The sequence below is a fragment of the Filicampus tigris genome, chromosome 17, assembly GCF_054856515.1.
Source record: "Filicampus tigris isolate MCC_2025a chromosome 17, RoL_Ftig_1.0, whole genome shotgun sequence".
Classification (NCBI taxonomy): domain Eukaryota; kingdom Metazoa; phylum Chordata; class Actinopteri; order Syngnathiformes; family Syngnathidae; genus Filicampus; species Filicampus tigris.
The window spans coordinates 1,026,521-1,054,098 of record NC_141233.1 but is presented as its reverse complement, the minus strand read 5'-3'; the positions used below and the strand labels follow the sequence as shown (position 1 = coordinate 1,054,098).

At 41.2% G+C, this 27,578-nt stretch overlaps 1 protein-coding gene across 2 annotated transcripts in view; it reads left to right on the top strand.

Moving 5' to 3' along the window:
* Nucleotides 1–25,146, top strand: part of vps11 (VPS11 core subunit of CORVET and HOPS complexes) — a 28,064-nt gene extending 2,918 nt beyond the window's left edge. Inside the window, exons 2-16 of one of the 2 annotated variants that reach the window (XM_086012777.1) lie at nt 1,203–1,347; nt 1,423–1,558; nt 1,634–1,797; nt 3,224–3,459; nt 6,563–6,755; nt 6,928–7,079; nt 8,533–8,719; nt 8,841–8,984; nt 10,851–11,051; nt 17,041–17,202; nt 17,441–17,574; nt 20,213–20,415; nt 20,496–20,664; nt 23,908–24,130; nt 24,791–25,146. In XM_086012777.1, the coding sequence (XP_085868903.1) occupies nt 1,203–1,347; nt 1,423–1,558; nt 1,634–1,797; nt 3,224–3,459; nt 6,563–6,755; nt 6,928–7,079; nt 8,533–8,719; nt 8,841–8,984; nt 10,851–11,051; nt 17,041–17,202; nt 17,441–17,574; nt 20,213–20,415; nt 20,496–20,664; nt 23,908–24,130; nt 24,791–24,955 (2,614 nt within the window). In that variant the 3' untranslated portion in view covers nt 24,956–25,146. Of the gene's footprint in view, nt 1–1,202; nt 1,348–1,422; nt 1,559–1,633; nt 1,798–3,223; nt 3,460–6,562; nt 6,756–6,927; nt 7,080–8,532; nt 8,720–8,840; nt 8,985–10,850; nt 11,052–17,040; nt 17,203–17,440; nt 17,575–20,212; nt 20,416–20,492; nt 20,665–23,907; nt 24,131–24,790 lie in introns of both variants that reach the window. The other variant, XM_086012776.1, reaches the window with a different exon arrangement.
* The last annotated feature ends 2,432 nt before the right edge of the window (nt 25,147–27,578 follow it).

Genomic DNA, 27,578 nt, shown 5'->3' with positions numbered 1-27,578 from the left:
GTGTTTTCGTGCGAGTCAACATGGATTCCCGCAACGCTGCGTTGGTTATAGCCATTCTCGAGGCACGTTTTGCTTACTTATTTGTCCGCAACCAACCGCTGTTTCTCTGTGAAAGGTCTAAAAGTAATTCTGACCTCTTGTCGGTCCTCCCGAACGCGTTTGGCACTGTGTTTTTGGTTTCGCAGAAGTGACGTCAAAGGACAGAAGTTCCTTCTGAATGGACAGTATTTGGCTAACTACTGCCGCCTAGAGGCTTGGCATGCATTTGAAAATGCACTTCCGCGGTTTCGTGTGGATGCGTTTTTTCTATGTGTATTCCAACGCAGGCGGGGGGAGGATATACGGTTGTTGAAAAACCCCGGCTACGTGTAGACAAGGCCTCAGTTTCAGAAAATAGGTGAGTTGTATTTGGTCGTTAGCAGCAACTGAGCAACTGTGATGTCATTTTCAGTCGTCAGAAGTAGAGATAGACCGATATGCTTTTTTTCAGGCCCGATACCGATTATTAGTAGTCAAGGGGGCCGATAACCGATATTTGGAGTTGAGATTCATTTTCAGTAAAGAGGAAAATATTGGCATCAAAATCGAAAGAAAAATGTATTCTTAACTTTGTTGCAACGTCTTTAAGCATGTTTATTGAACAATGTTTCAGGTTTGCATGATGTTGTTTTTTAAAAATTTTTTATTATTACAATAATTTTTGGACAATATACATCTGTTATAAAATTGTAACAAAAAGTTCATTGAACACCCAGGGTTATCAGCATGTCTTAAAAAGGATGAATGAAAACTTAAACAACAGTTCCATGTCGTTTTCTACAGTAAATGAAAATTTCAAAATGACAGAAATGGTCAACTTTCACATATCTTTGTTTTTAATTCCCACAGTTTTAAATTGATTTATTATCGGCCAGCGGAGCTTTAAAAAAGGCAGATGGCGATATTCGTCAGAAAGCCAAATATCTGTGCCTATAATCGGTCTATCCCTAGTCAGAAGTGACAAAATGGCCGCCGCCTGAGATGGCTAAAAACGGGTGGATTAACTTTTATTCCACAAACCCAGTATTACTCAGAATGCCTTGTTTCAACTAGTGGGCCTGCATAAAACATATTCTTGAAAAAATGTTTGGGTTAACTTTCCCTTTGACAAGCTAATTGCATGCACTGCAATTGTTTCTTATTTCCTTATCCATATTACATATGGATGGCAACATCTGGCTTTTGATGCGGCTCTTGCAGCTGACAACCTTTCAGGCTTATAAATTACGAGTAACACATATCTACCAACTGAAACAACACAGTATTCTTGTAACAGTGGGACAGGACGAACATGGAATAAACCCTCTTGTAAGTCAAATGAGGCCTTTTACTCTGAATGTTTGGGCCAGAGATGGACAACCACTAAATTTAATTGTTTCTCAGGTAAAGGTCTGGAACTTAGACAAAAGAGACAGTGGCAGTCCCCTCTGCACAAGAATTTTCCCTGCAATTCCAGGCAACAAACCAACAGAAGTTTCTTGCCTCAGTGTACATGAGAACCTCAACTATATGGCCATTGGTACGTGGCTCAAAAATGTTTTCTGCTTTCTGGTGTTTGACTGTATATGTCACTCACTGTTGTGTCTCTTGACAGGCTTCACAGATGGCAGTGCGGTTCTTACCAAAGGTGACATAACTCGAGATCGTCACAGTAAAAGCCTGACTCTGCATGAGGGAACTATCCCAGTCACGGGCCTTGCCTTCCGTCAAGTTGCTAAAGTCACACATCTGTATGTTGCCACTCTTGAGAAAGTCCATGTAAGTCTGAGAATTACCAGAATATAACAATATAGGCTTTTGTTGTGCTATTATTTATCAACTTTAAATGGACAGTGTGTCAAATGTTTAGATTTTTTCAATGTTCATTCATTGTAAAAAAAAAACTATTACTACTATCAATTTCAATAATATGCCTAAAAAAAATCCTACCACATCATCAAAGTACATTTAAAAAAATATAATTGTGGGTCTAGTAATCGTATATATTACATAGGGCAGTGGTTCTCAAACGGGGGTACTAGGACCCCTGGAGGTACTTGAAGGCACTTCAGGGGGTACTTGAGATTATAAAATATGTTTTAAAGTGAAAATCAACCCAAATTATTTTTTTTCAAGAATATGTTCCCAGCAGGCTCACTAGTTGAAACACGGCATTCTGATTAATATTGCGTTTGTGGAATATGTGTTAAGCAGCAAAATCCACCCGTTTTTAGCCATTTTGTCATTTCTGTCGACTGAAAATGACCTTACAACTAACCAGGGCTCAGGTAACGACCAATCACAGATCGCCTGTTTTCTAAAGCTTAGCCCAGAGATGGCTGAAAATGGATGGATTAACTCTTATTCCACAAATGCAATATTTATCAGAATGCTTTGTTTCATCTAGTGGGCTTCCATAGAACATATTCTTGAAAAAAAAAATTGGTTTGGGTTGACTTACCCTTTAAAGTTTCTTTTGGAGAACAGATTCTTACTGTGATCACAAAAGAGGACACTAATTATTCTTGTGCACAAATCTTAATTAAGTTATCACAAAAGAGGACACTAATTATTCTTGTGCACAAATCTTAATTAAGTTAGTTCTCTGTTTGTATCTTTTCATTTCTAAATAGTTTTAGAGATATGACTCCAAATGGAGTTCAAAAGTTTAATAAATCAGACAATGATGGCACAGCATGCTGTTTTAAGTCTTTTTGCTTTGTCAACCAAAACTTATTGCGATAATTCAAGGGGACTCGGCTGAAAATCGTTGAGAACCACTGACATAGGGCATGCCTACCCTACAGGAAGCTGCCATGTTTCGCCACCGTATTTCTGCTACGGATACCCGAAGGAGACAAATCATCCGATCACAAATTTGCTGGATCACTGACTACATCATGGGTAACAAATGCAATGCACTTACTTCGTCACTTGAGGGAATACTAGAAGTTGTTTGGGATAACATTTTGCTTGCACCTATGCTGAAGAAATTGTTGGTAGGCTTGCAAAGTGTGTTCTCTCTACGGCACCGTAGTGCACGTGCTTCAAAAGGCACCAGTTTGGAGCTTAGGTTATTGCATTCTATTAGGTCACCATAAGATGGCACTAAATTCTACACACTGTCCCATTAAAAACGCTGTTGATGGCAATATTCTAATGTGGGAGTAATCTCTAAATCAATGGCTTTCTCTCCCTCCTTTAGTGCTACACCCTGACTGTCAAAGAGTATCCAAAAGTAGAGCTGGATACCCATGGGTGTGCTCTCCGCTGCTCATCACTCACAGATCCTTCGCAGGATTCGCAGTTTATTGTGGCTGGTGATGAATGTGTGTATCTGTACCAGCCTGATGAACGTGGGCCCTGCTTTGCCTTTGATGGAACCAAGCTTTTGGCCCGCTGGCATCGTGGATATCTATTCTTAATTATTAGGAATACAAAGTAAGGACACTAAACATTAATACACGGTCACCCATCAAGTACTAATACAAATGGTAAAAAGAAGAAGAATTAGTGCCATGATTAATGCTGAGCTTCCTGAAATGATTTGCTTTGTCCTCATAAGCTCTTAAACTCATTCACTGCCATTGACAAATTTACCTTTGTCTGTCTTTTCATAGTCCATCTGTTCAATCCCAGGAATTTATTTATATTTTTTTCAAACGTTATTTTTTTTCATCCATCCATCCATCCATTACCTCCCGCTTATCCGAAGTCGGGTCGCGGAGGCAGCAGCTTCAGCAGGGAAGCCCGGACTTCCCTCTCCTCAGCAACATCTTCCAGCTCTTCCGGAGGGATCCCAAGGCATTCTCAGGCAAGCCGGGAGACATAGTCTCTCCAGCGTGTTCTGGGTCGTCCTCGGGGTCTCCTGCCGGTGGGACATGCCCGGTAACATATTCATCATGCAAAAAGCAGAGATGCAATACTGAGGCCACCAAACCGGACCCCCTCGACACCTCGGCTGCGCCTAGAAATTCTCTCCATAAAAGTCCAACCCTCACTGGTAACGAATCCGACTTACTGCCGGCAATGTGGACCAAACTCTGACATCGGTGTTACAGGGGATGGACATCCCTTATCAGGGGGCTTGGTACTCCGTACTCTCGAAGCACCCCCCACAGAACTCCCCGAGGGACACGGTCGAACGCCTTCTCCAAGTCCACAAAACACATGTAGACCGGTCGGGCGAACTCCCATGCACCCTCGAGGACCCTGCTGAGGGTGTAGAGCTGGTCCACTGTTCCATGGCCGGGGCGAAAACCACATTGCTCCTCCTGAATCCGAGATTCGACCTTCCGACGGACCCTCCTCTCCAGCACCCCTGAATAGACCTTGCCGGGGAGGCTGAGGAGTGTGATCCCTCTGTAATTGGAGCACACCAACCCGGTCTGCCAATCCAGAGGCACTGTCCCCGATGTCCACGCGATGTTGTAGAGACGTGTCAACCATGACAGCCCCTCAACATCCAGAGCCTTTATGAACTCCGGGCGTATCTCATCCACCCCAGGGGCTTTGCCACCGAGGAGCTTTTTGACTACCTCGGTTACTTCAACCCCAGAGATAGGAGAGCCCACCTCAGAGTCTCCAGGCTCTGCTTTCTCAGTGGAAGGCGTGTCGGTGGAATTGAGGAGGTCTTCGAAGTATTCTCCCCACCGACCCACAACGTCCCGAGTTTAGATCAGCAGCACCCCATCTCCACTATAAACAGTGTTAATGGTGCACTGCTTCCCTCTCCTGAGACGTCGGATAGTGGACCAGAATTTCCTCGAATCCGTCCGGAAGTCATTTTCCATGACCTCCCCGAACTCCTCCCACACCTGAGTTTTTGCCTCAGCAACCGCCAGAGCTGCATTCCGCTTGGCCAGCCGGTACCTGTCAGCTGCCTCCGGAGTCCCGCAGGCCAAAAAGGCCCGATAGGACTCCTTCTTCAGCTGGACAGCATCCCTTACCGCTGGTGTCCACCAGCGGGTTCGGGGATTGCCGCCACGACAGGCACCGACCACCTTGCGGCCACAGCTCAGATCGGCCGCCTCAACAATGGAGGCACGAAACATGGTCCACTCGGACTCGATGTCCCCCGCCTCCCCCGGGACGTGGGAAAAGTTCTGCCGGAGGTGGGAGTTGAAACTCCTTCTGACAGGGGATTCTGCCAGACGTTCCCAGAAAACCTTCACAATACGTTTGGGTCTGCCAGGTTGGACCGGCATCTTCCCCCACCACCGGAGCCAACTCACCACCAGATGGTGATCACTTGACAGCTCCGCCCCTCTCTTCACCCGAGTGTCCAAAACATGCGGCCGCAAATCCGATGATACGACTACAAAGTCGATTATCAAACTGCGGCCTAGGGTATCCTGGTGCCAAGTGCACATATGGACACCCTTATGTTTGAACATGGTGTTCGTTATGGACAATCCGTGATGAGCACTGAAGTCCAGTAACCGAACACCGCTCGGGTTCAGATCAGGGGGGCCGTTCCTCCCAATCACACCTCTCCAGGTCTCACTGTCATTGCCCACGTAAGCTTTGAAGTCCCCCAGCAGAACGATGGAGTCCCCAGGTGGAGCGCCCTCCAGCACACCCTCCAAGGACTCCAAAAAGGATGGGTATTCTGCACTGATGTTTGGTGCATAAGCACCGGGGTAAACCCCAATGTACAGGCGCCAAGCCGGGGGGCAATAAGTATGCCCACACCTGCTCGGCGCCTCTCACCCTGGACAATTCCAGAGTGGAAGAGTGTCCAACCCCTCTCGAGAGGACTGGTACCAGAACCCAAGCTGTGCTATTTTTTTTCATAGGTCTGAAAATGTCTGGCAGTGAATGAGTTCAACTCTCATTAACATTTCAAATTTTTTGAAACTAACAATTTCGGGCTTAAAGCGGAAGTCAACCAAAAAATGTTTTTTTTCAAGAATATGTTCCCAGCAGGCCCACTAGTTGAAACAAGAAATTCTGATAAATATTGCGTTTGTGGAATATAAGTTAAGCAGCAAAATGCACTCGTTTTTAGCCATCGCTGGGGGCGGCCATTTTGTCATCTGTCAACTGTAAATGACATCACAACTGCTCACAACGACCAATCACGGCTGACCTGTTTTCTGAATCTGAGCCGTGATTGGTCGTTGTGAGCAGTTGTGATGTCATTTTCAGTCGACAGAAGACAAAATGGCCGCCCCAACGATGGCTAAAAACAAGTGGATTAACACTTATTCCACAAAGGCATTATTTATCAGAATGCCCTGTTTCAACTAGTGGGCTTGCATAGAACAAATTCTTGAAAAATATGTTTGGGTTGACTTCTTCTTTAAAGTTTTTCTAAAATGCATTATTATGTGACCTTATTCTCATATCACATTTTTTTCACAATTTTGATTCTTCCTGACCTACAAGGTGTATTTTAAATGTTTCTTATTAGTTTAAGGTTTCCTTCCATTTTGGACAGTACAACTGGCATCTGTTCAATGTTTTTCCAGTTTTATTAAATACCATCTTTTTTTACTTCCATGAAGGTAAAAATGTTTAAAAAACGTTAATGCCTACACAGGACAAGGTTTGGTAGCTCTCCGTCAGATAAACAGCTTCTGACCATCTACGACTTGGACAACAAGTTCATTGCCTATAGTGCCTTATTTGATGATGTCATTGATGTGGTGGCTGAGTGGGGCTCCTTCTACGTCCTCACCAGAGATGGTAAAATGCACATTCTTCAGGAGAAGGACACACAGACCAAGCTGGAAGTAAGTCTAAATACCTCAGGGTACATACTTTAAAGCTAGTCAAGCGTCTTCATGTTAATAGCAGTGATGGAGGAGGAGAAGTTTCATTGAAGGATTGTGTCAACGTTCTCATTTAGTCTTTGTCATACTACTGATTTTTGAGTGTCTTAACATCTTTTTCTTGTTTTTATAGATGCTGTTTAAGAAGAACTTATTTGTGATGGCCATAAATTTGGCTAAAAGCCAGCATCTAGACAGTGACGGATTGTCAGAGATCTTCAGACAGTATGGCGACCACCTCTACCTGAAGGGAGACCATGATGGTGCCATTCAGCAGTACATTCGGTAATTAGCTTACACTTAGCGAGCTTGACCCAAGAAAAAGCTTTTCTCATTTCCAGAGGAAATAAAAACAAATCCTATTGGTGGAAATGCCACATTTGTGTACCCCGTTCTATGGAATGCATTAACGTCATAACTGTTAATATTAGGGATGTAACGAGTCATTCAAACCCCGACCAATCACGGCTCACCTGTTTTCTGAAGCTGAGCTTTCATTGGTGATTACCTGAGCCCTAGGTAGCTGTGATGTCATTCTCAGTTAACAGAAATGACAAAATGGCCGCCCCCTGAGATTGCTAAAAATGGGTGGATTTTACGGCTTAACTTATATTCAACAAACACAATATTAATCAGAATGCCGTGTTTGAACTAGTGGGCCTGCTGGGAACATATTCTTGACAAAAATATGTTTGGGTTGATTTCCACTTCACCTTCATTGCAACTCACTTTTGCATTTCGACGGAGATGCTAGCTTGTGCATTTAATATTAGCGTTATGCGACGGAGATGCTAGCACAGAGATGCTAGCTTGTGCATTCAATAATTGCGTTACACGACAGAGATGCTAGCTTGTGCATTTAATATTTGCGTTACGCGACGGGATGGGGTCCGGGTTGCCACGGCCAGGTACCAGTCCGCGGCTCGGTGGTTGGGGACCCCTGACTTACAGTATTGTGTTGCGTTGACATTCCGGCAGTTTATTGGTAACAACTGTTTTTGAAGCTGATGCATTTTAAGTGTATCTTAAAATGTGTGTGGCTCTTAATTACATGGGTGTACTTAAAATACATTCACACACAAACGACAGCACAAATCTCAGACAATTTTTATATTTTATTTCTGCAGTATGTCTGCAATATTATAAGCAGTGACATCTGGTAATTAATTATAAAGGGAAGAAAATCTGACTCTTGAAGTGGGTTAGGTTAGCATTTGAGCATCCTGTTGGACCACACTTTCTGAGCACCACCCATATATGTTTGAAATTGACCCGCTGAAAATGTTTCAAAAACAATAAAATATAGTCTGCGGTATGCACAATGTGAATTTAGCGATAAAAACTATTGATTATTAGGGATGTAATGACTCACCCAAGCCCGATTCGATTCGATTTTCAGTTCCCTATATTCGATTTGATTTTTTTAAAAATTGCTACCCTGCTTGTCTCTGTGCACTAGTGTGGTTCTGCAGCTATCCACAAACGCAATACGCAATGATCTTTGCCTCAAAAGCATAATTTGATCTACACATTCAAAATGTGCTATGTGTCCGGAATAAAAAAAAGTTTCGAGAGATCATTTTCTAGATAAATTCAAGCAACTCGATTTTCGATTAATCGACTCTATTAATCTGGGAAAGTCGATTTTAAGTCGATTTTCGATTAGCAAAATGTGACATTTTCATTGTTTCACTTGAAAGTTAGACATTAAACAACATTTTTTAAATGTTTCCCACAGCACGATTGGAAAACTAGAGCCATCTTATGTTATTCGGAAATTTCTGGATGCACAGAGGATCCATAACCTGACGTCTTATCTACAAGCATTGCACAGGCAGTCACTGGCCAATGCAGACCACACCACACTGCTGCTCAACTGTTATACAAAACTGAAGGACAGTTTGAAGCTGGAAGAGTTTATTAAGGTGACTAGGAGTGATGTGAGAAATAAATAAAAGTCTCCATCTGCAATGTTATTGTTGTATTGTTCCATTACAGAAAAATGACTTCAGTTTTCGTCTATTTGTATTCCCGTGTGCTGTACAGAGCAGTGAAAGCGAGGTTCACTTTGATGTTGAGATCGCCATTAAGGTTCTTCGACAGGCCGGCTACCACAGTCACGCTGTTTTTTTGGCAGAAAAACACATGCACCATGAGTGGTATTTAAAGATTCAACTGGAAGATCTCAAGGTAAATTACGAAAAAATGGAGTAAAATGCAGGCAACTGTGAAGATATGCTGTATGTGTTAAGATTTTTGTCTGTTGACCTGATATCACTGGTACACCAGCTAACAGTGCATGATGATGCTGCTCGTCTGATGACAGGGACACGCATTTTCCGCCTGTTCATTTTACTTGACCTGCGTGCCAGTGCATTTTAGAAATAACTGCAGGAAACTAGAGATAGACAGATATGTTTTTTTCAGGGCCGATACCGATACTGATTATTAGTAATAGGGATGGACCGATTATCGGCACCGATATTTGGCTTTTTGACGAATATGGGCATCGTCCTTTTTTAAAACTCTGCTCCCCGATAACGATAAGTCCATTTAAAACTGTGGAAATCAAAACAAAGAGAATGTGAAAGTTTAACATTTTGAAATTCTCATTTACTGTAAAAAACTACATAGAGCTATTGTTTAAGTTTTCTTTATCATTTTTAAGACATGCTGACAATCCTGGGTGCTCCTTGAACTTGTTAGAATTTTATAACAGAGATGTATACTGTCAAAAATTTCTTGTAATATTGATTTTTTTTTAAAATGAAAATTACGCAAACCTGAAACATTGTTCATTAAACATGCTTAAAGACATTGCAACAAAGTTAAGAGTAATTTTTTTTTTTGATTTTGATGCCACTATTTCCCTTTTTACTGAAAATGAATATCGGCTCCAAATATCGGTTATCGGCCTCCTTGACTACTAATAATCGGTATCGGGCCTGAAAAAAAGCATATCGGTCAATCTCCAATTAGTAGTCAAGGAGGCCGATAACCGATATTTGGAGCCGATATTCATTTTCAGTAAAAAGGAAAATATTGGCATAAAAAAATAAAACAAATTACAATTCTTAACTTTGTTGAAATGCCTTTATGCATGTTTGTTGAACATTTGTTCAGATTTGCATTATGTTGATGGTTTTTATTAATATACATTTTTGACACTATGCATCTTTGTTGTAAAATTCTAACAAAGTTCAGGGAGCTCCCAGGGTCATCAGCATGTCTTCAAAAGTGACATGAAAACTTAAACAATTGCTCACTGTAGTTTTCCACAGTAAATAAACTTCCCCAAAATTTCAAAATGACAGAAATGTTAACATTGTACTTATCTTTGTTTTGATTTCAAACAATACCAAAAGGTGCAAGAGTGTTCCCAGGGTCAGTTAGAATCTCTAATAAACTTAACTGAAATTTCAAACCAATAGTCCCTTGAAGTTAACACAGTTTGAAGTTGATTCATTATCGGCCGTCAGATTTTAAAAAAAAAAGGCCGATAACGATATTCATCAAAATACCGAATATCGGCGCCAATTAATCGGTCTATTCCTACAGGAAACCAAGACTAAACATGATGTTTGAAAGGCAACAGGTAGATACTTGGGTTCATTGTGTCTTCTTTCATCTCATGAAAGAGAATTTTATTATTCTGCCTCTCAATATGCATCCCTGGCATAGATAGATGAACATAGACTACGTTTACATGCAGTTAATAACCCTTTTAAAACCAGAATATTGGCAGTATTCAGGTTTTTAAAAGCCGTGTAAACGAGTGCAATTAACCCGAACGTATATATGTCTGTCCCTATATACGTATACGCAGAGCTGGTCATTCCGTCTATGTGACGGACCGGTCCGTATATCACGATAAAAAATGGCCTATATCGTGATAGATTTTTTTCCATATCGTCCAGCACTAGGCTATAATCCGGCAATGTCTCCAGTGCGCACCGATTACAGTATGTCCACCCCTGTATATACAGTATACGTGTATGTGTGGTTATGTACATGTGTAATTTTCTCACGTACATATTGTTTTCTCCCAAAATCCAGAACTATGAGGAAGGGTTGCGCTACATCGGACGCCTACCTTTTGAACAAGCTGAAAGCAACATGAAGCGTTATGGCAAGACATTAATGCATCATATTCCTGAAGGTACAACATTGCTTCTGAAGGGCTTATGCACCAACTATCACCCAAGTGGGGACACTGCTGAAATTGACAGCCACTTGGAAAGGAACCCGTTCAACAAGGTGGGTGGGCAGTGTCCATGTTCTTCAGATTATTGGGTAATTAAGGGTACAAAATAACACTCTACGACCATTTTAGTGAGTTTAAAGTTATCTTACCGTAACTTTCTTGTAATGCTACATGTGTGAATGTTAGCTAAATGTTACCATCGTAGCTTGGTGGAAATGATGTGTACTAAGCGCACAATTTTATTGTTTTGATTTATATGGACACATTTATTAGCGTTACGCGACGGAGACAACTTGGCTTCCTCCTTTTGGGGGGCTTAATGTAATGTAAGCATACCGTTCAGCCTGTTGTTGCCTCTATTCTATTTATATTTTAAATTGTTCGTGTTAAATTTTAAATGACATGTCTGTTCTTGGTGTTGGATTTTATCAAATAAATTTCCTCCAAAAATGCGATATATACTCTAGCGCGATTTGTATATGTTTTTTTCTTTATTATGCATGTTATGGCTGGTGCGACTTGTACTCCGGAGCAACTTATAGTCTGGAAAATACGGTAATAGGGATGCAGGATAATGTCGACAATTTAAAATAAGACTGTGTCCAACTGCTTAACAAAGCGTGACCAACTATATCAGGGGTGCCCACACTTTTTCAGCCTGAGAACTATTAATGACATGACCGAGTCAAAATGATCTACCACCTACTAAAAATGCAAAACACGTTATTTATAAATATATTGAGAATACTTTTTATATGTACCGTATATGCCGGTGTACCTTGCATAACTGCATAAACCTATATAGCACAATACAACAAAAAAATAATGTTTTGTAATTTCCTTACTCTGATGACTTGCACTGAATGGAATCAGGCAGTTACGCATAGTCCGGACAGTAGCTTTTGATAGCCAGCCTCAAGCAGATTTGCAGCAACAACCATCCGCCCATTCGCTCCATTCGGCGCGTATAAAACAAGTCTACATTTTTGCACACTATGCTAATGCTAACAATATTGCTGGCCGCCGAGTGAACAATACGCTGTGTGGCTGTATGACTTAGTATACCCGTTGCTGATTGGCTGCCGCGAGGCGAAATGGCAAAAAAGTTGACTTGTTTTATACAGCCAAATAGAGCGAATGGGCGGGTTTCCGGTGCTTCCCTCCGCACCCCACCGCTCCAAACGCATCATTCGCGCCGCCCCGCACGCAACCGCGCCCGCCCGCGCAAACTACATTGACTCCAATTCAAACGCGCCGTCAGAAATGCTCCCAACGCAGTTGGTGTGAACGTAGCATGAACATAGCAATACGTAGTAGTGAGGACGGATGATAGGCTGGCGATCTACCCACAAATGCCTTTACGATCGACCAGTCGATCGCGATCGATGTAATAGGCGCACCCCTGAACTATATTATTATTATGTAGGCACTGATACACCTCAGAGCTTTTGAGAGTGCTCACTGCCTTAATATGAGGCTGCAAGCTGCCGAGATGAATAAAGGTGACTCCGACTGGCGAAGACGATAAGCTCAGATATTAACGTCTTTCAAGGGACACTTGATATGGGCTCAACAATGGCACTCATATAATAGGTCTGTATGTAAAAATGATGACTGCACTAAAAGTCACAATTCAACAGGATCACAGAGCACAAAATGGGAAAAATATTGAAAATTTGATGACAGAGGCAGGTATAAAATCCCCGCTGCTCCTGGCTGCCTGACCGGTGGTTTGCGAACGTGGCCAAAGGCGGACACGAAGCTTCTTGGCTGCCTGGACAGAGGATCTCCACGACAATCAATCCCAAATATTGTGCAGCTCACGTTTATATTTTCACAGGTTGAAATGGGCAAAATGTGCATATGAATTTTGGTGGCAATTAATCACAGTTTCAGACACTAGATGACAACAGAACATGACAAACATGCCGGGAAACAACACGTATTACAATGCTTGCCACCCTGCTATGCTGTGCTAATCTGCGGCTTTAGTCATCACAAAAAAGCCCATAAATCACTACAGTGGTACCTCTACTTACGAACGTCACTTCATACGAAATTTTCAAGTTACGAAACGCCTCAACAGGGAAATATCGGCTCTTGTTACGAAAGAAATTTCAGGATACGAAAGGTAAAAATACAGTATGGGCTGCTAGTCGCAGATCCAGAGTTTCCTGAACGCAAGATACTCATAGCTGTTCTGCCATTGGCTAGCCTAGCATCTTTCTGGCATCCCATTGGCAAACAGGGACCTCTACTGTATGTGTCTGTGTGTAGATAGATGTATATGTGATAGATATGTCTGTGCAGCGTCCTCGTCATACGCCCCTCAGGCCATGAGGTGTTCCAATAGTTTGTCGTGAATTAGAAACGAGGAAAAGAAAAAAAAAGGAGAAAATCGTTTTTATTGTCCATACAAACAAAGCAAGAGATAATAGAAAAGTATGTAAAAGGGATGCATTTGGTTGATCTCGCCAAAGAATATGACCGTAATGTATCTACAGTCGCCACGTTATTAAATCAGTCCTTTACAAAACAACAGGCTAAAACCACTTCTGAGAGAGAACATGAACCAAAGAGGGCAAAAAGCGATGAGGACAGCAATTAAAAGGTAAACGACCATCATTTTTATTCTTTACTCTATTCTTTGTTTTTTACATTATGCACAACTCTCTCATTGCACTTTATTGTGCAATAATCTAATTGTAACATGTATTTGTTACATGTTTTGATGCATTTTTATGCTTTATAAAACATTTATGTCTGAATATTGGGGGGCTTGGAACGAATTAGGGCATTTACATGGAAAACGTGTCTACTTACAAAATTTTCTACTTAAGAAATTTATTCCAGAACCAATTAATTTCGTAAGTAGAGGTGCCACTGTACAGATTCTTTTTGGGGGGTGATTTTTAGAGCTGACATATTTTTTTCATAAAGAAGTGCCAAGGTTGAGCCTGATCAAGTGTCCCAATGGTATCAAAGTATCAAAAACAAGGCCCGGGGGCCAGATCTGGCCCGCGACATCATTTTATGTGGCCGTGAAGGCAAATATGCGTCGACTTCATGACTCTTGCAAATAATCTTCACTTTTTACACTACATATGAGATATTGCAAGCATTTGTTACCAATCCCTCCACAAAATAAATAGAAAAATATTTGACCAAACTATTTACTGGCTTTTGATTTCAAAACCAGTTAGCGATCAATTTGTTGTATTGAAGGATCTAAATCTATATGAATGGCTTTATATATTATATTAATTTTTTATATTAATTTCCCCACTGTGGGATCAATAAAGGCATTCTTATCTTAGCCAACAGGTTAACCAAAAACCAAAATGGGAATCACACATCGCATAATCAGTTCAAAGTCTCAGTCAGCGGGACCAGCTTGAGAAGATCAGCCCCATAGGCAGAGCCAGCCAGGGAGGAGACCAGCCCACATTAAGTCAAACTCAAACCAAGTCAAATTTATTTCTCTAGCCCTTAATCACAGGAAAGTCTCAAAGGGCTTCACATGCCGACAGGATATACAAGACATTCCCTGATCTTAACCCCCAGGAGGGCAAGGAAAAACTAAAAAAAACTCCATCTGGGGAAAAGTGAGAAACCTTGGGAAGGGACCACAGATGGGGGAATACCCCTTCCAGGATGATCAGGCTGCAATGGATGCCGAGTGGGCAACATTTAACACACATTATGGTACTATACAGTGTTTGTTAAAATAATGTGAACGTTAATCAAATGAAGTGCTGCAGGAAGATGACATCGATGAAGTGAGCAGGGGCCCAATGGTCATCAATGTAGAAATCTCCAAAGCAGCGCCAGCGAGGATGTGGTCAGCCTACAATCTTGCAGCGGTCAGTTGCTGTGGGATCGAAACAGCAACCTCAAATTCGGTCATCATCACCTAATTCACAAGCCTGGGGAAAAGGGGGCAGAGAAAAGAACAGAAGCGTCAGTAAAGAGGCCAAAACAAACAGTTCAACTAAATGCAGACGTGCACAAATAGTCGTGTTTTAAACATTTCTACTGAGGTAGAGCCTCTAATATCCGCGGGTAGGGCATTCCAAAGCACTGGTGCCCGAATAGCAAACGCTTTAGAACCTGCAGACTTCTTTTTGGCTCTCGGGATCACTAAAAGCCCGGCATTTTGTGACCGAAGGTTTCGGACATTATGTTTAGATTTTGAAGCCGGTATAAATGTGAGGGCTGAATGTTAGGCCGCGCCCCTTTTCTGCCCTAGCCCGTCTCGGGTGAGAGCATTCGTTAGGATGGAAAAGTGCCCAGATCTGAATATTGTATGATTCCTGAACTTCAGAGATGGTAAAGAAAACTGACAAGAAAATTCAATCGACTTGTGTGACTCTTTATTTACATGGGATACCTTCTTGAAAGATAAAACGAACACGCATTGAGTAAGTAGTTGTTTTGTAAGTTGCTAATTGGGCTTATGGACTCCAGACCTACAAAACATTCCAACAGTGTATATGTGTTAATATAACGTAATCATACATTTCTATGGACGGTTCACAGTTGTAACGGCCCTCCGAGGCACAATAAACTATGATGTGGCCCGCCACAAAAATGAGTTTGACACTCCTGAAGACTGGGAATGCATAACCACATTTCTACCACTAGAGCCCGGAGCACTGTTGCGTCTTTCTACCTTTAAAGCCTATCATGTCAATGTCCAGCCCAAACAAGCGTCCCTTTAATCATAGGTATGGGAAAACAGCAGAACCATTTGCACGTCATTGGTAACTTTTGAATCTTTATTCATTCATATTATTCACTCGAGTAACACTGGCCAAGAAAGTTCAATGCTTTTAGGGTATTTCGATGTCGCTGAATCCAGAAATGACATTGTTTTTTTCCAAATTGCCTCTAGTTTTTGAGAGACTCCATATTTTTGTTGAACAAGAGTGTGAAAAATTTTTACATTGGTATTCTGTTTTTGCTCCAACTTTGCGGCTGTATCTCTCTTTTCAAGCATGTCCATACAGCATTCTTTCATTTTTGATGCAATATCATGAAAATCAAGAAAAGATTCTTAAGTTTAGACAATACTAGCAATAAGCAACAAGCTTGTTTCACTTTTATTCGAGAATAAACGATAGGGATGGACCGATTATCGTCCGGGCCCATTATCGGCATCGATATATAGCTTTTTGCAAATACCGACATCGGCCTTTTTTAAAAATCTGCTGGCCGATAATAAATTAATTTAAAACTGTGGAAATCAAAACAAATATATGTGAAAGTTTAACATTTCTGCCATTAGGGATAGACCGATTATCGGCCGGGCCAATTATCGGCACCGATATTTGGCTTTTTGACGAATATCGGCATCTGCCTTTTTTTAAACTGCTGGCCGATAATAAATTAATTTAAAACTGTGGAAATCAAAACAAAGATATGTGAAAGTTTAGCATTTCTGCCATTTTGAAATTTTGATTTACTGTACTGTACTGTAAGTTTTCCTTTATCCTTTTTAAGACATGCTGACAATCCTGGGTGCTCCTTGAACTTTTTGTTAGAATTTTATAACAGAGATGTATACTGTCAAAACGTCCTTGTAATTTAAAAAAAATGAAAATTACGCAAACGTGAAACATTGTTCATTAAACATCCTTAAAGACAATGCAACAAAGTTAAGAGTAATTTTTTATTTCGATTTTGATGCCAATATTTCCCTTTTTACTGAAAATGAGTATCGGCTCCAAATATCGGTTATCGGCCTCCTTGACTACTAATAATCGGTATCGGCCCTGAAAAAAGCATATCAGTCTAGCTCTAATAAACGATGAGCATTTTTTATATCTCCAAATGAATTGCCAGCAAATCGGGGGGAACCAAATACAGAGAAAAAAAAAATCTTTTAAAGGGCGATTTTGGGGCGCCGTATTATACTGGGGTGCATGTTCACAGGATTTTACGTTACTACTTTTATTATTTTATTTCTTGTCTTATTTTTTCCCCCCTTTCATTAACTGAGGGATACCAACAATTTTGCCCACTTGTGTATTTTAATTTCAGGCCAACTCTGAGGAATTCATTCCAGTTTTTGCAAACAACCCCCGGGAACTCAAAGCCTACCTAGAACACATGATTGAGGTGGATCCAAAATCTTCTCAAGGTGTTTATGACACATTGCTTGAGCTGCGACTGCAAGACTGGGCACATGAACAGGACACTGAGGTCAGATCAATACAACCAAAGATGAACAATTTTTGTTTTAGGTATCCCTTTTATGCACATATACAGTACACATGTACTGTATATGTACACATGTACACATATACAGTACACATGTACTGTATATGTTGTCAGGGTTTGTTGTGGAGAAATGCGTTTTATTGATTTTAAAAATATATTTGAGTTGGAATGCAGTTGATAATGATCTTGTTTTGATTTTTGTTAACATTATTGTTTGCAGAGAAAAAAGATCTTGCAGGGTGAAGCCTTGTCACTCCTCAGGAGTGACAATACTGTGTTTGATAAAGCCCTGGTCCTCTGTCAGATGCACAATTTTAAAGAGGGGGTCCTTTACCTGTATGAGAAGGGCAAACTGTAAGTAAACGTCTGCACACACAGTACATGCATGCAATTCATGTTGCAAAACTGCCATAACAAATGTTACCTCTAAGTATCAAACCAGCATCATACATGTCCAAACCCTGAGATCAGAACAAGTTACATGATGTCAGTACTTAGGAAAAATTCAAACCACCTATATATATCAAGACAGAGCATATCAAAGGATAGAGATTTGTACCACAAATTAACCGAGCCCTGGTTTGTAATAATTGGTTCCAGATTTAGCATTTAATGTCACTGTTTCTGTAGAAAATGCAGGCATGAAAATCACTCACCTTTCAGCGAAATTCACCGTTTTGAAACCGAAATAGGTGACCTACGTGAATCGTGGAGATCGGATGAAGAAAGGGATTTGGGGGCTGGGCGGTATAGGGGTGGCCATCGAATCTCAAGAATCAATTGCAACCAGGACTAACATTCCGATTAGCCCAAAATTGTTTGCATTTTCGTTTGCAAAATCGTTTGCCCAAAAAGGGGCGTGGCTTATGTTATGTTTTCGGCCTCAGCGGTCTGCGTCACGCGAGGATGCGTGGTAATATTGCTCGCTTTGTCATTTCTGTTGTCTAAAACGGTGACCGATTGTCACCAAAATGCAAATGCACATTACTACCCTTGTCCACTTCAAACTGTGAAAGTATAAAAGTGTTCTGCCCAATAGTTTGGATTTATTGACTAAATTGATTAAAACGTGATCTCATCATGATCACCTCCACAAAATAAAAAATACCGTGGCGATTGCTCCTCCACTTTCACAAGCTGAAGCGGACAAGAGCATGAATGCGCACACGAACTCCGACTGGTTATATTTCGGACATTTAGCGACGCTAAACTCGTGTCTCAGGAGGGAGAGAGATGCGGCTTGCAGCAGCAGCAGGCAGATTGGAGCCCCCCGCTTCCCTCCCCAGTTAAAGGTAGGATTGGGACAGCGGAAGTTTAGCAACAACTAGCTTCAGGCCGTTAAAACAAAAGGCGTTAGCGCAACAACATTAGCTCCTTACTGTCCGCCCAGCGTGTGGAGGTGAAGATGAGCCTGTGTCTTCATGTCGCCTCGCAAGCAGTCGTGTTGCTGCTTTTTGCTTGCAGCCCCCTTCTGCCCAAGTGAAGCGGCTTGAGAATGACAAAAGCCCTCATCGAACAGCGAACGAAAAGTTCCAGCGAGGCTAACTGCACAGCCGAGAGCGTGGCCGCATTGGAACGTGCCATTTCGGCTGTTACCTTCCAAATTGGACGGCGCGTTGTAAACCGAAAATCTGGGGCACTCCTCATCCAAATTCATGTGCACGTCTCATTTCCACTTCAGTCTCTGTAAATATCCTGACTGGTGTTTAATGCCTCGCCCGTCCTAACCGTGATCAGCAAAGAAGCAGTGTGCGCTAGTTCCAGCCTATGTAGCTCTGCTGACTTCCACATTTCCCCATATAAATCAGCCACGGAGAGGTTAATCCTTTTGATATGTTGAAGTGGGCATTAGTAGGGATGTCCACATAAATTTTGGTGCCAATGATCGTCGTTTTTGGACGTTGTAAGCAATGAAAGTACAATGCTTTCCAATGGAGAATTTGGAATCGGTCCCTCGCGTGACTCTGGCCGAACAAGGATAGAGCGGTAGGGGGCGCGGCCATTCTGCTCATTAACAAGGGGCGTTATTCATAGTCACTTATTTCCTAATGTCTCCCAAATTTATTGATAAAATAGAAAATGACAACTTTTTTCATTTTCCTGATCAAAAAATATATAAAATGAACTTGTTAGTGAAAACGTGGCCATCCCGGCCCCACCGTCCCTTTAATGTTGTGAAACTAAATGAAGAATCGCCCCAGTGCAACACTTAAAATAAGATTATATTGTGCAACGGCAGTCACATGACGTGTGTAAAATGTCTATTGCCATCATTGACGTATCTAAGATTCAGATTCAGTTTGATTGTCATTACAACAAGTGCAACAAAAAGTAAAGTGCAGGCCATTGAGTGCAAAGGCGAATATAAAAATATATAAAAGTATTGTAATAAAAATTTGAAAAAGGATCAAGTTCAAAATTAAAATAAATTGGCACGTTACGGAACGCAAATTGAGCAGATTCTGCAAATGAGTTGATTGCATATTGTGAGCTTCCTGCAGGATAAATATGTATATTGAATACTGGAGTTTGTTGCATTAGTACATTTCACGTGTTGCACTCCTTTTCGCCTTTGACCCAAAGCTGTGGCTAGGTATGCAAAGAACATAATTCAGCTGGGTACAATGGGCATGAAGATGCTTAAGTCCCCAAATCATCCAAGCACATAACCTTGATGAGAGATAAGCAACAAACGTACTCCATCGCTGGCGTTTTTCAATCTGCCTGTTGTCAGCTCTGTGGTGCTGTCGTGTGAGTGGCCTTCTCAATATACTGCATTCTTACATCCTCCACACATTCCACATGTCCACGTTGGAGAAGTACATGAACACAAATTCCCTTTTTTTTTCCCGATGTGGCTGTGTTATAGGTATTAAGTAAAATAAAAATAAAAGGTCTTAAGGAAGTCTTAAAATGTCTTCCATTTAAGTTGGAAGATACCCGTAGGAAGCCTGATCTCCACATGACCATCGTCTGCTTTTTTTCCTTACAGGTACCAACAGATTATGCACTACCACATGCAGAATGAGGTGTATGATAAAGTGGTTGAAGCTTGTAAACGTTATGGGGACCAGGAAGGTTGCTTGTGGGAACAAGCCTTGGGCTACTTTGCCAGAAAAGAAGAAGACTGCAAGGCCTACATCAGTGAGGTCTTGGGTCACATTGACCAAAATAATCTGATGCCTCCTTTGCTTGGTAATTTTCAAAATGTTATGATTTTTTTCCCCATTGGAAAAAAAGAAATGTAGAGCTTTATATCTGTGTGGTTGTAGTAGTGCAGACACTGGCACACAACTCGACAGCAACGCTATCCGTTATCAAAGACTACCTGATCAAAAAGTTGCAGAGGGAGAGCCAACAGATTGAGGATGACGAACGTAAAATATGCCAATATCGTGAAGAAACTGCTCATCTACGCTCTGAGATCCAGGAGCTAAAGACAAGGTGGGTTTATGGAAGTTTATTTTAGCTTTAGTTCTCACCTCACTTTACGGTGGTAACCCAAAGATCGTCCAAAATCAGTTCCGCGACACTGGTCAAACGTTGATTTAGTGGGATTTCAAAACAAATGTTCCTTTTCAAATCAATTATACCTGAAATAGTTTTCTGTAAAATCGAAACTGTTGTTCATGAAAACTGTGTCATCTCTGGTGTCGCATTCACATTATTTGTAACTATTGCATGCAACACGACTAACATGCAACATAACAGGTTGTGTCCTCTGTTAGCAGTGCCATTCTGGCCGCTTATCTAAGATGAGCGATCAAGGACGAAAGGCCTTAAGGCCTTTTCACATAGCACTTAGCATGGCGCAACACGCCGTCTATCAACCTATTGGTTGTATATGCGAGTGGGAATGAGCTGCCATGCTATTGTGACGGAAGTTTGGCTGCAGGATGGGCTGCGCGCCGTGCGCACACGTTTTTTAACGCTCCTACTTCATTTGTGCTTCTTCCGCGTGGCCAACTAGGAATCGAAACTTGGCGCCGAACATTCTAAAATTTGAACGGTTCCGGTAGATCACGAATGATTGTCCCGATGCCACTCGATTCCGATTTATTGGTGCCCAACTCTACCGGGGTAGCATCATTCATGCGCAGTGTGAAAAGGCCTTTCGTCAGGGAGGTGAAAAAGAACCCGACAGTCACACTGTCAGACCTTCAAGTGTTCGTCAGTAGGAGAAACTTCCAGAACAATTTCTGTGGAAATCCACTAATCAATCCTTTATGGTAGTGTGGCCACTCTTCAGTTAACCCATTAAGGCCTAAAGAGCCTGGCTCAACATCTCCCCAAAACCTAAGGACGACTAGGCGACTATAGAATCACCCACTTAACCCTGAGACTCTACCAGAAATTCAACACCTACAAAATAATTTATATCTCAGCTAGGGATGTAACTATTCACTCAAGCCCCGATTCGATTTTCGATTCACAATTTCCTATTCGATTCGAACTTTTAAAAATTGCTACCATGCTTGTCTCTGTGCACTAGTGTGATTCTGCAGCCATCCACAAACGCAATGCGCAATGATGTTTGGCGCAAGCACATAATTTGAGCTACACATTCAAAATGTGCTATGCATCTGGAATGGAAAAACGTTTCAAGACATCATTTTCTAGATGAATGTAATCAACTATTTTAATCGATTCGATTAATCGGGGCGAATCGATTTAAATTCGTTTTTCAATTGTTACATCCCTAATCTCAGCCCCTGTATCAGATAGAGACACATAATTCCGAAATCATTTGAGAGTTTAGACGTGGCTTTCACGCAGGCTTGAGTTTATTTTTACATGTTCAATTGAAACAGTAAATAATAATAAAGTGTCAGTGTAAGAGAAGTACTATCTTTAACTTTGTTTAATTTTAATTCTGTTCCAAAGACGTCAATATCGTCATTGCCTACAAACATATATCTTAACCATATATCACGTACAACTGGTTCCACTGGTTCAAAGTCCACAAGCGCGTCGTCTATATCACTGCCGGTGCTTATTCCAGAGCTCCCGAGATTGTCTGCACGTCCGCCATTATGCTCAATAAAATTCTGCGACATCCTCCGAGGGGTCACGACACCGTCACGTGTATATTCTGATGCATTTCATCGGCTAAGAGACCAAGAATTGGATTAAGAAAAGATAATGACGTAAATGCTTTCCTGGTTTTAAGGGTAGAAAGACGCAACAGCGCTCCCGGCTTGAGTGGTAGAAACCCAGTTATGCGCTCTTAGCCTTAAATTCTTAAAGGGGAAGTCAACCCAAACATATTTATTTCAAGAGTTGGTTCTATGCAAGCCCACTAGGTGAAACAGGGCCTTCTGATAAATATTACGTTTGTGGAATAATTGTCAATCCACCCATTTTTTAGCAAACGGCTGAAATGGTGCACGTGTGGTGCCCAATATGCCTATTCGTTTTACTCGTTTGCTAGCTTGTGCATTTAATATTAGCGTTACGCGATGGAGCCAGGTTAGGTTCCGGTAGGGGGTGGGGGGTGGGGGGGGGGCGGTTTACCCGGAGGCGGGGGCGTTGTTCAATCTAACGTAAGCATATCGTTCAGCCTGTTGTTGCCTCTATTCAATTTTTTATTTTAAATAATTCTTCATTTAAATTTTAAATGACGTGTCTGTTCTTGGTGTTGGATTTTATCAAATAAATTTCCCCCAAAAATGCGACTTATACTCTAGTGCGACTTATATATTTTTTTACTTCTTTATTATGCATTTTATGGCTGGTGGGACTTGTACTCTGGAGAGACTTGTAGTCCGGAAAATACGGTAGTCCAAATCAATCCACACAATCGACATTAACTTGGCAAAGTCAATAAATAAACTCTGTGTTGTATTTTGGAGGTCTGTAAATATTGGTAGCTACAAATTTTGCGCAATGTGAGAATTTGGACTGAAGAACAACATATTCAAAAGAGTCAAACTTCCCATGGGATATTTTCTTACATTGGAGGTTGTTACTGAACAAAATGGCTACCGCTCCTCCTTTCTTAGGCATTCTGGCTTCACTCAAGACACTGAAGTTTGGAGGGGTTGACTCAATAAGAACTGCTGTACTTTTTATCTTGTCCTAACCAAGTTTCAGTTAAAAACATATCAACCTTGTGCTTGGTAATAAAATCAGACTGGGGCGATGGTTTATATTTCAACAGGGCAACAACACCTAAAAACGCAGCTAATATATAAAAAGAGTGGCGTCAGGAATCAGGATCTGTCAATGTCCTTCAGTGGCCCAGCTCGAGTAAAGCTGGTTTTAACATCTCTGGAGAGATCTGAAAATGTATTTGCACCGACTCTCCATCCATTCATCTATCAGTACTGAGCAATGGCTATTGATACTTATATAAAAGGTGATGTCCTCATTTTTTTTCAATCCTCAATGAATTTGCCGAAAACACAAACACGTTGCCATGAGAAGATACTGTGTATAGAATTTTAAAGAAATAATGAATTTAATTCTACAATAAAACTAACAGACCAATACATGGAATAGTGGAGGGCTGGATGCATTTACCTTTACGTTTTAGTACGTATGAAGCGCAAGTAATAGTTCTAGTGTGGTGTGGTAGGCACAACAATCATAGTTATAATTCTGCAAGTCTTCCTAGCAACCTGTGCATGATACCCATAAAAGTCAGAAACTTACTAACTGTAACTCAAAATCAATATCTACTCACAGTGCTAAAATCTTCCAGAAGACCAAGTGTAACATGTGCAACAGTCCCCTGGAGCTGCCGTCCGTTCATTTCCTGTGCAGCCACTCCTTTCACCAACACTGCTTCGAAAGTTATGCTGACAACGAGGCTGAGTGCCCAACGTGTGCTCCAGAAAACCGCAAAGTAATGGACATGTTACGTGCCCAGGACCAGAAGCGTGACCTGCATGACCGCTTCAATAGACAGGTAGTCACACCACTGCAATAGACTTCAGATAATTTTTTTTTTTTTTTAAAGTGGCGATACCTACATTATACACAAAGTGAGACTATATACTCTCTCTCTCTCTCTCTCTCTCTCTCTCTCTCTCTCTCTGTCTCTATCTATATATCTCCTCTCTCTCTGTCTCTATCTATTCTATCTATCCATCTATATCGCTATATATATATATATATATATATATATATATATATATATATATATATATATATATATATATATATATATATATATATATATATATATATATATATATATATTAGATAGACCAATATGCTTTTTTCAGGGCCGATTATTAGTAGTCAAGGAGGCCGATAACCAATATTTGGAGCCGATACTCATTTTCAGTAAAAAGGGAAATATTGGCATCAAAATCTAAAGAAAAAATTACTCTTAACTTTGTTGTCACCTCTTTAAGCATGTTTATTGAACAATGTTTCAGGTTTGCATAAATACTTTTTCAAATTCGAACTACATTGTGTGTTGGGGTGTGTGTGTGGGGGCGGGGGGGTTGCGTGTGTGTCGGGGTGTGTGGGTGTGTGTTTTTAAGTGCTTTTAACTGTGTGCTACTACCTGAATGTTATGGGGAAATTGTGAGCTCTTAAGCTTTTTCCTTTGGGTTTTCAGTTACAGAGCTCTCATGATGGATTCTCTGTCGTGGCTGACTACTTTGGCCGAGGAGTTTTTAACAAACTCACTCTTCTTACGGACCCACCTGGCAACAAACCTGTTGGGAATCTTGAAGTAAATTTGCAAAGAGACCTTCTCATCCGCACCAAGAGGAACTGCTAAAAAAAAAAAAAAAGCATACCTATTTGTGATTTGAATCATGTCTGTGGTTAACTGTATTAGGTTTCATCTGCAATATTTCTCAACCATGTCTTGCTAGAACACAATTTTGTATCAAGCCCTTCTACTTCTGTTTAGTAGTTGATACTGATGTCCTTCGTCTGGTTTGTGATTCAATAAATACATGAGCTTAACTATGGAGTCTGTCAGAATTAGATGGAATATAAGGAAAAAAACAGGGTCGTGGTTTTGGACTGGTTTCCCAGTTCTGACAAGATTTACCACTGATCTCGAAGTTTAGCCTCATCTCGTTTTATGGCTGACAAAAGGACAATAACACACATCAGTGTTAAAGTTTAAAATGCTCCTTGTTTCCTCAATCCCACTGTGTCCAGGGATGGAATTTTCCAAAACCAAACTGGTCATTGTGGTCAAATATTGTAAACCAAATCAATACATAAGGGTTTTGGTTGAAATGCCATGTCTGATTCTGGCAAATTACCAAAATCCACGTTCTCTATTTAAAACAATTGACTCTGAACTGAAGCCCCGTCAACCGACTTGCACGGAATCGTCCCCTGAAATGTGCGATAAATTCTTGCAGTTTTTCATTGACAAGGTTGCTACAGCTAGGGCTCTTGTTTCAAACGCTACATTTGACCCCTCTGTCCAAGCTCCTTGTTCAGCAGTGTTCGATTCCTTTGAGCCAGTTTCTTTGACATTTTTGGAGGAAGTAGTTTGCCATATGAAACCATCGGGCTCCCCTTATGACTTCATTCCTCCACACTTCTTTAAGAAGATTGTCCCATCAATTGGAAAATTGGTTTTGGCCATTATAAACAGCAGCCTGTCTTCTGGTGTGCCCCCCCCCAACATTTTAAGCATGCTGTAGTGCAACCCCTGCTGAAAAAAATGGCCTTGATCAAGCTGTGTTATCAAATTTTAGAGCCATTTCCAAGCTGCCTTTTATGTCTAAAATTCTGGAAAAAGTGGTGCACTCACAGCTAAGATCTTACTTGGATAATACAATAAAATACGATTTTATTGATAGAGAGCATTTCATAACAGCTAACACAATGTCATGGAAGTGTTCCAGTCAGGCTTCAAGAAGATGCATAGCACAGACTCAGCCCTGCTACGTGTTTTCAATGACATCCTCCTGGCAAATGACACTGGAGACCACATATGTCTCATTTTGTTGGATTTCGATACGGTAGACCACAGTATTCTTTTGACTCGCTTGCAACACCAAGTAGGCATTAGTGGATGCGCTCTAGAGTGGTTTAGATCCTATTTTGCTGGCAGGACTTGTTTGTACTATGTTAGCCTAGGTTCCTCTGAGTCCCGCTTTGCCCCCCATCGTATGGTGTTCCACAGGGTTCTATTTTGGGGCCATTGCTGTTCTCATTGTATTGTGCCCCTGGGTTCCATCCTTAGAAAACACAGTATTTCCTTCCACTGCTACGCGGACGACTGTCAAATTTATATCCCGCTAAGCAAAAAAAGAGGCTATCTCCTTAAGACCACTTTTGTCCTGCCTAGAGGACATCAAAGGCTGGATGTCTCTGAATTTCAACAAAAAGAAAACAGAAGTTATGGTGTTCGGTCCCAGTGGCTCGTCTCCACCCCACCCTGATGACCCGGGCCCCCTGGCTTCATATCTAAAGCCAACAGTCTTAAACTTGGGTTTCAAAATAGACATTGATCTTACATTGGACCAGCAAATCGCCGCAGAAGTCGAGCTTCTTTCACCTTAGACAGCTGGCTAAGGTAAAGCCCCTCCTTTTTCACCGGCACTTAGAAACAGTCATCCATGCCTTTGTTACATCTCGGCTAGATTATTGCAATGCACTTTATTTTGGAGTCAGCCAGTCCTCCCTCAAACGTCTCCAGTTGGTCCAAAATGCTGCTGCCTGCCTACTCACTGGAGCTCGGAAGATCGAGCACATAACACCAATTCTGGCCTCCCTTCACTGGCTCCCAGTGCATTTCAGGGTCCAATTTAAGATTCTCCTATTTGTCTTTGAATCATTAAATAGCCTCGCCCCAGCATACCTCTCCGAGCTCCTCCACTCCTACGCACATTCCTGCAGCCTCAGGTCTGCAGACCAGGCGCTGCTCGAGGTGCCGAGGACCAAGCGGAGCCTCAGAGGGGATCGAGCCTTTTCTGTTACTGGTCCTTCCCTCTGGAATGACCTCCCATTGGTTGGTCCCATTTTTAAAACCCTGTTGAAGACACATTTCTTTTCTCTGGCCTTTCATCAGACCTGAAATTTTCGGCTCTTTTCCGGTGTCGATTGTATGTAGTGTTTTATGTCAATTTATTGGCTTTATTTATTTATATGTTTATTCATATTTTATATATTATTTATATCTATATTTATTAATACATGTATCACAGACTTTTATTGTTTTTATTGTAAACCAATAAGGCACATCTAGAAATTTGAACAGTTGAAACGGCAAATAAGAACAAAATATTAAAAAATACAATTAAACAAGATAAATAAAAAATGTGAGGGTCTCAATCAAGAAGAGCAAAAAGGTCCATCAAAGAAAATAGTCTCTGGGTATTTTTTGTAAAGTATGAGATAAATCCTCCAACTGTTGATGTGAGGCTTCGCTT